Source organism: Dipteris shenzhenensis, chromosome 10, assembly GCF_047967505.1.
Source record: "Dipteris shenzhenensis isolate YYH24624 ecotype China chromosome 10, Dip_SZ_1.0, whole genome shotgun sequence".
Classification (NCBI taxonomy): Eukaryota; Viridiplantae; Streptophyta; class Polypodiopsida; order Gleicheniales; family Dipteridaceae; genus Dipteris; species Dipteris shenzhenensis.
The window spans coordinates 627,901-637,024 of NC_141605.1; the positions used below are offsets into that span (position 1 = coordinate 627,901).

The window sequence follows — 9,124 nt, forward strand, 5'->3', positions numbered from 1 at the left end:
CAAGTTCACCGGGTCTTGTTCAACAATTTCCACACGCAGTTGTCTTTTTCCAGCTCCTTCCACCCTGAATCAGATGGACTGCTGGAGATTTATAGTTAACTTGCCTTCAACGTGTTGAAATGTTATGTGAGCAAGCTGCAGAACCTTTGGGTGGAGAATGTAGCACTCGTGTCGGGATTTTGAACAACATGATCAGTTCGAGCACAAATTACAAATCATACGAAATGGCATTTGGACGGTAGTTCAGATCTTTGATCACCTGGACGGCAGGAAAGGTGTATGAAGCAAATCGAATCACAAGGACTACGAACAAGCATAGGAAGGAGGTTTCCTAGGGGGAAGAAAATTGGTCTATCTTTGAATCCTGAAGAAAAAGACGCAAGCAGATAGGACAGAGTCCCCATGCTTTCGCTCACGAAAGTTTCAGCTCTTTTTTTGATGAGTGGTCAACATTGTTGACATGCAGCTACTCGCGTTATGGAAGATGCACCCAGTGTTTCATGTGCAATGGCTGAAGCAGTATTAGATACAGTCAGGGATTAGGGGAAACTGGAGGTTCTGGATCAGGCGGAGATCCTGGAACCCAGGCGGATCCTTCTTCATCAGTTCAAGCATAGCACAAGACAGTGCCAAAGTATTTATTCACCAAGTTTAAGCACAGAGGAGTGTTCCAGGCACCTTGATTTTTTTCCCCCCAGATTATCCAGAGATTCTCAAACTGTAGAAGAGGCAATCTAACTCAACTGTGTTGCAACTTAGGTCAGGGGGGATGCCACACCCATCCGCTATAGATGGTGTTGCAAGCTTTTGATAGTTAGGGTTAGGGCATGCCACCAATTGTGAGCCCTCATCAACAGGACATTGGTGATCACTGCTATCCAATTAGCTTAGCAGATCTGGCTGTCTGTTGGGCCTTTGTGTAGAATAGTCTGCCAGGGGTTAGCCTCAGGACAAGGAAAAGGTAGTTACTGTAAGCTAGTTGGTGCCTTCAGATCTCAGCCAGAGGCAAGGTTTTAGCCTTGGTCTACTGGCAGCAGCATGCAGCGGCAGCAGAAGAGGTCATAGTAGGGGAGCCCAGACAGGTTGGCAGGCCTGGGGCAGTGACAGGAGCAGTCACCAGGCATGGAGCAAGAACAGGGCTATTTGTAGCCCTCCTATAGGTGGGCCAACCCATAGACGTGGTCAGCCATCCTACAGACCTGGTCGGCTAGGTCTGCAGCAGGTCGGCCCTTCTGTGCCTATCAAAGCATCCCGTCAGGGCCTTATTCAACAACCACCGCTCCAGCAGTTTTAGCAGTTTTAGCAGTTCTATTGTCCTCTGCTGCAATCATATGTTATACGAACTCACACTTGGGTGACCTGGCTTCAAAAGTCCGGTGTGTTCTATAAGCGAGCAGATTTGGATAAGGCCATTTTGATCTGGAGAGGAGTCCCGGCCCTTCTGTGGACAATGATGAAACAGATTTCCTTTGTTACGTGAGATTTTGTACAACCCCTCATTACTTCTTCCAGCTACATGAGGATGCTTAGGATTCAAGGATATATGTTTCTTGTTACTTGTATATGGACCATATGTTTCTAGCAATTTTCCAAGCAACCTGTAAACTGGATAGAATGTATAAAGGTCCCCGGGGATTGTCCTTTTTAAGACCTCGCCATGTAAGGATTTGTATGCCATGTTTCTTTGGATTGTGCCTCTTCGTGATGTGCTCATCCTTTCTCCTATTGAAGACAAAGCTCATATCTTGAGAGCAGCAAGTTTTCCAGGGTAGGGGAAGTAATAGCTTAGGTTTAGCTTTATGGTGGCTGTTTCAGGAGCGCAACATTCTACTTCTGATCTGGTCCATGAGATTGTCTTTATTCTCTCTACGAGTGAGCGAGCACGGCTTGTTTCCTTCATGCTGCCTAAAAGGTCTCTGATATTACTGCATTTCCAGAACGAGAATCATTATTAAACATAGCGCGCCGGTACTAATGTTCCTCATCCTGTAGGACATTCTAGCCAAAAGGATGGGGTATCTTGTTCCTCGGTTGGATTAACTAGAGACCTACTCTTATGAATCAGTATCCATTGTAAGTTATGTGCACAAATTTTTTTGAATATGTGAGTGAGTCATGTTTGCCTTTTCTCAGTATTGTGGAGATTTTGCTGTTTGTCTGTCTTTTTCGATTTGCACAAACGTCTAGTTCACATATGTTGACCCTTTCCAGGAGTACATTGTAGAAGATATGCATGGGAATTATATCTCTCCGACTTTGGATCCAGAACATGAAGCTCGACTGAGGGGACTAAGGCTATTGTAAAGGTATTGATGTGTTTAAATGAATGTTCAGTAAGCTACTTTCTTTCATGGAATGTAAGGATACGGAACTATCAGACCTACGCAGTGGCAATGACTAGCTCCACAAAGTTACGAGTGAATTGGTCAATGGTTTCCCATATATGGGTAGCTGTGTCAATAAATAATTATTACAAGTACAAGTGTGACTTACAGTGTAGGAAGTATTAAGCATGGGATGCGCATCTGCAAAAGCTAAGTGCAACTGAGTGTTGAACTGCATCTCTCTCTCTCTCTCTCTCTCTCTCTCTCTCTCTCTCTCTCTCTCTCTCTCTCTCTCTCCGTCCGTTCGTCGTCGTCTGCTCCCTCCGTCCGTCGTCGTCTGCTCCGTCCGTCCGTTCACATCTGTCTCCAAAGGTCTCCGTTCATGTCTTCGTCCACGTGCACGTCACTGTTCACGTTCATCTCCGTTCGCGTCTGCTCCCCACGTCCGTCCGTCACTATTCACATCTGTCAGTGTTCACGTCACTCAAGTCTCTGGTCCGTCCGTCGCTCGTCACGTCTGTTGTCGTCATCGTCCGTCTCCCGTTTGCTCATCGTTGCTTGGCCATCTGACGTCCGTCGCCCATCACTGCTCACCTATGCTAGCCTACGATGCCCCACTGCTCACCTATGCTAACCTCTCCGCCACTAGCCTACGCTAGCCTCTCCGCTCACCTACGCTACTCTATCCACTAGTCTACGTTGCCCTCTCGCTAACCTACGTTGCTCTACCCGCTAGCCTACGTTGCCTCTCTGTTCACCTACGTTGCCCCTCTCTTTCTCTCTCTCTCTCTCTCCCTCTCTCTCTCTCTCTCTCTCTCTCTCTCTCTCTCTCCCACAGCCTCTCCCTCTCCGCTCCACAGTCTCCACTCCCTCTCCGCTCCCTAGCCCTGCGTGTACGCTCCCCCTCGGCCCCATGCGTCGTTGCTGGCTGTCCGGGCTCTCGTGGGCGTTCTGTTGTCACACGGCACTCGTGTGGGCTGTTCTAGCCACCAGGCCACGGGCTTGCATCACAAAGGCACCTGGCACCACGACTCCATCCAACAAGATCGAGACCTACCATGACAACTTACATAGCAGGGACAACTCCAAATAACACATCTAGTGTCCTCACTAGCCTCCAAAAGATGTCTTGGATTGATTGACAAAATTGACAGCTTAGAGTCCACAAATGTGGCCCTCCTTGTGGAGAAGACATGTGGACAAGACACTAGATGAAGTTAAAAAACATGCACAGAAAATCCAAGAGTGGAGAAAAGAAAAGACAAAAAAAGAAGAATGGAAAAAGGAAAAGGTTGAATGGATATTTGAAAAGAATAAGCTTCAAAATGCATTGGAACTTGAAGTACAACAAATGAGGGATATGAAAGTGACCCTTGAAGGCATCTGCAAAGCAATGGAAGAGATGAAAACAGAGAATGCCACTTTCAGGAAGGAGATTGCATCCTTGCAAGAAACAATGCAAGGCACGCAGGATGAACTGAAGCAATAAATCATCAAAGGGGAAGCTAAGATGCTTGAATGGAAGGATGTGGTCAAAAAGGGCACAATAGCCCCAAAGAAAGAATTTATATCAGAGGCACAAAGAATTTATATCAGAGGCACTTGAGGAGGAAAAGAGAAGGGCCAGCAAGGCATTAAATGTCCTTGTAAGGGGGTTAATAATTGTTAGAAACATAGTGGAGAGAGAGAGAGAGAGAGGTTAGGGCGTGAGGAAACGATGCTCAAATGAAGACATGAAGAAAGGTTTTCATTCATTCATTAAGTATGACAAGACAAGTGAAGTACAAGCCTTATATAGGCTACTCACTCACACACTAGCACCTAGTGCATATGGGATAAGTCCCATGATGACACGTGGCACTCACACACACAGACTAGTACGAGATCACCTAGTACTACACACCAACACACTCTTTGACTATGATATCTCCAACAACAATGGGGGACACACTGATGGCAAATGCTCAGCACCAGTTCACAAATATGGGGATCAGTCTCACATGTGAGATAGTGTGGAGAGTAGGCAAACTGAAGTACCTATGAGGCCACTAGTGTTGAAGTTTAGTACAGCCACACATGCGAGATAGTGTGGAGAGTAGGCAAACCTGAAGTACCTATGAGGCCACTAGTGTTGAAGTTTAGGACAGCCATGGATAGGAAGACTCTCATGAGTACAAGAGCGACTTTGAAATGGATCATAATCTATCTAGATGATGATCTCACCCTCCTCCAACAAGAGCATCGAAGGGAAGGAATGGTACGAGTAATGGCAGCAAGAGAAGCAGGGAAATGGGCAGCATACAGAGGTGGTCAGGTAATCATCCGAGATAGAGGAGACAAGGAAGAGGGGGAATTATGATGGTGTCAAACCCATGGAATGAATACACACACTGGACTGAAAAACATCAGTGTGGAATTGTAATGGTACACTATGATTTGGAGTAAGCCCGCAGCTCCACATGAGATAGTACATGTAGAGTTCGCCATGACTTCCCTACAGATTGATGCCATCTTTCAGACAGTGACTTTCATCCACAGAGTCTAGGACTTGCCTCAATGGAGATTACCGAAACTATCCTTAGAGTCATCCAGACGACTAGCAGAGAGCGGAGCAGACACATGGTATGCACGGATATCCACATGGTTTACTTGGCACGGTATCTAGATGGACATGCTCCCCCCTTTTCTGTACAGCATGGACGCACCTCTTGAATCGATCCTGCAAGATGAGATCAATCGTATCATACGGCTAGATCTTCTTCAGCTCTATACGTCTTAGACTTGGGGGGGAGACCAGCCTGGTCTTCCCACCAAGTCCTAGTTCTACCGCGACCACTTCCTGAGAAGGGATTCATCATCAAAACCCAATATCTAGAGGACAGAGGAGTCTCGCATGCACTGAGGATTGCCATTGGACAGATTCATGTTTCATCTCATCAGTTGAGGATTGAGACGGGGAGAGCAATAGGCATACCTAGGGAGTAGTGGCTATGTATGCTTTGCACACACTGAGTTACTGAAACAGAGGAGCATTTCCTATGTGTTTTCCCAGCCTATTATGAGACCAGGAGACGATACCATTGCCTCTACCAGGAGGGGAGCAGCTTCGATCCACTCTCACTATTGATCAACTGATCAGGTTTGCATTGGGCTATATTTACTTGAGATGCGCTGACACAGGGAGACCCTATTAGTATAGATTAGAGAGCAGCAGGAGGTGACCAAGTCATAGGACAAAGAGTTTGAGAGAGCACAACGTCACGTCACATACTTCTACGCAGTCAGCCCTAGGACACATCGGGTCAGGATGGAGGTGGAGGAGATAGCTGACATGCGGGCGGCCTAGATAACTGAGAGAGGGATGTAGAGAGACCACCTGCAGCACAGAGAGTGACGAGAGCACTCTATTGAGATCCGTCCTATCATAGATCTCCTAAGAGGAGATCGCTCGAGGCGAGGGGTTACTCTGAACATAGCCCAACGGGTTCAAAGATCGAGGAGGCTATGTCCCCCATCGCCACCACAGCATGACAGCCCGACAGACGTCGAGACATTTTCACCACTCACAGGTGAGCTACCATGGTGCGGCTTTGGCTTCAAAGCCTGAGTGTCAGATCTCAGCATGTTAGAGCTCTCAGATAGTTGCTAGTTGCTAGTCTGTGGGTTATATATCTGATTTTGCTTGAGCTATTGAGCTCTGTAGAGTTATCAGCCTATCAGCTTATCACTTTTTTAATTTTTTAGTTTTTCAGTTTAGTAGTCTTAGCACCCAGCAAGGGCCTTAGTGCGCCCTTTGCTCTAGTCTACTTAGGTAGATCATCCTTTTGGTGTGCTTTGTACCTTGTCCCATAGGCCCATGAGGTCTTTTGCGGACGTTAATACATCTCTCTCTCTCTCTCTCTCTCTCTCTCTCTCTCTCTCTCTCTCTCGGGATTAACGTATGCGGGAGGTAGTGCAGAGTACAGCAAAAGCGAAAACTCATACAACCCACATTGGGCTGGAGCAAAGGGCGCGCTAAGACCCTTGTTGAGTACTATGCTAAAATAAAGAGCTCAAAATCTCAAGCAAAATCAAGTACAAAACATATCATATGCTATCTGAAGTAGGTTGAGACCTGGAGTTGGAACTCAGAAACTGGACCTAGCATTGTGGTGACTTGTTTGTGAGCGATGAAAATGTCTCGGATTTTCGTCTCTCGGGCTGTCTCATGCTGTAGTGGTGGAGGGGGACATGGTCTCCTCGATCTCTAAACTTTGTTGAGCTATGTTCAGAGTGTCCCCTTGTCTCGATCGGTCTCCTCTGAGAAAGGCTGTGATACGTTGGACCTCAATAGTGTGCTCTGGTCGCTCTCCGTGTCCCGGTGGCCTCTGTAGTCTTCTTTGTAATCCAGACTGCTCAGATATCAGCTAGCTCCTCCTCCACCCCGCTGTGTCCTAGTTGCTTACTCAAATGCATACAAAGCTGCAGCACGTCGCTGTGTTTGGTCAACGTTTGTATCCTATGGTCTAGTCACCTCCGGCTACTCTTTGATCTGTTGTAGCAGGGTCTCCCTATGTTGGCGTATTTCAAGTAGATAGAGCCCAATGTAGTCCTAGTCATGAAAGTGGATCAATCGTGATAGTAGGCCGAAGTCACTTCCATCCTGATAGAGACAGTGGTATCGTCCTCGGATCTCATAGTAGGCTGGGTAGGCTCAGAGATAATGCTCCTCTGTCTCAAATCACTCCTAGTGTGCATAGCATGCAGATTCGTTGCTCTTTGGGTATACGTGTTGGTCTCCCTATCTCAATCCTCAGCTGATGGGATGAAACCCTCATTTGTCCAATGGCAATCCTCAGTGCATGTGACACTCCTCTGTCCTTCAGATACTGGGGTTCGATGATGAATCCCTCCTTTGAGACTCTCAGGAAGTGGTCGCGGTAGAACGGGGTTCTTGGTGGGGAGCTCCTAACCTCCCCCCCCAAGTCTGAGATGTGTGGAGCTAGAGGAGATCTAACCGTATGATACGGTCAATCTCATCTCGTGGGATCAACTCAAAGGGGTGCATCCATACTGTGCTAAAAAGAAGGAAGCCTGTCCATCTGAATCTCATGTCTGGCAAACCATGTGTCTGCCCCACTCTGAGCTAGTCGTCTGGATGACTCCAGGGTCAGCCTCGGTAGTCTCCAATGGGTTAAGTCCCAGATTCTATGAATGAATGTCACTGTCTGGAAGATGGCATCAATCTGTAGTGGTGTCATGGCTGTACTATCTCATGTAGGACCAAGGGCTTGCTCTGAATCATCCTAGACCCCATAGTCACCTGTAGCCACTCAAATCTCCTCCAATTTGCATAGAGAGAGATCTATTACTATGTGTATTGGGCACCCTCTTCTTAGAACTAACTTTCTGGTTCAACCCTACTCGAGGTTAGGGAGGAGTGCACTGAACTAAACCTAGGAACTGCGGTATGAGGTAAAAAGAGAGGAGAGTTAAAAGGCGGTTTGAACCTTGGAACTTTAGAGCTTTAGCAAAAGCAAAACGACTACAGGTAGCGCAAAACTGTGGCGGCACACTTTAGAGGCGGTCGGGAGGCAACTAGGCTGGGTTGCTATGGGCTGAGCTGTCGTCAGAGAGAGGCTATGAGAGAGAGCAGACTATGAGAGAGCGGCTATGAGGGGATGGTTTGAGCGAAATGTGAGGGAGTGGACTGTCAGGGAGAGGAGAGGGAGAGCTAATGTAGCAAAATGTGAGTTGAACGGCTTTGAGGAAGCGATTGTGAGCTAAGCAGCTGTGAGGATGAGCTGTGAGAGAGTGGACTGTAGCTGTGAGGGGATGGGTTGAGCGAATTGAGTGCATGCATGTGTGTGTGTGTGTGTGTGTGAGAGGAGTGCATGCACTTATGCATGTTTTGAGAGAGAGAGAGAGAGAGGAGTGCATGCACGTGTGCAAGTTTTTTGTGTGTGAGCTTAGTCTTTTACTAAAACCACCCAGTCTATTTAATCAAGCACCCCAACTCCTTCATGATTCTCTTAATGTGATTTCTTGGTTATAACTCCAAAATGGTGTCTTTCTAGGTTTTACTTTAAGGCAAGTATGCATTTAAAGGCTGGGATTCTTTATAAATTTTGGGGAGATCGGATTGGGTCGAGGGCTACGTCCAATTAGATTGATTGCTTTTTATTTAGCTTCTCTAGCTTTTTAACGTGTCAATGGATTAATACTTAATTGTGACATGCATTCTTTGCTTTAAATTTTTCTTGAATGGTCAACACATGTTTCTTATTTTGGAGTTAGAATCGATTGATGTGACTTCTTATAGATCTAAGTTACATGGAACTTATTATTGATAAATTAATATGGCTTCTTTTTGGGGATTCTTGTATCTACGTACACCCTGTGATAGTTGGAGTAGCTTGTTGTTGGTTACTATTTTAAACCTTTGGACTTCAAAATACTTCTCTAGGTTATTCGACTATCTTATGGTACTGGTACATTCCAAAATCTAGCCCACTACAAGAACCTGTTGATTTGGTTAAGGCATTGAGCTTTGGAAGGGATCTTACACTTACCTTACCCTTAATTCATAATTGATTTTCAAATCTAAGCATTTGCACATAGCCTTGTTACGGTTGCAACATATCATAACATTTAAATGCTCAGTTCCTTGATGGAAATAATATTGCCAATCTATATCCAGATCTTGCAAGCTTAGGTTGAAGCTTAGTTATCACAAGAATCATGATTGGGAGATCCTTATGGATCTTTAATGTATCATGCTTGGCAGTCTCCCACAAAAGATCTTCTAGCTTGTTACAAGT

General features: G+C 46.1%; 1 protein-coding gene across 1 annotated transcript in view; it reads left to right on the plus strand.

Moving 5' to 3' along the window:
* The window catches only part of LOC147897233 (uncharacterized), a 69,314-nt gene extending 66,833 nt beyond the window's left edge, over positions 1-2,481 (plus strand). Inside the window, exon 6 of the mRNA XM_087380538.1 lies at positions 2,212-2,481. Coding sequence (XP_087236664.1) covers positions 2,212-2,304 — 93 coding nt within the window. The 3' untranslated portion in view covers positions 2,305-2,481. The remainder of the gene's footprint in view (positions 1-2,211) is intronic.
* The last annotated feature ends 6,643 nt before the right edge of the window (positions 2,482-9,124 follow it).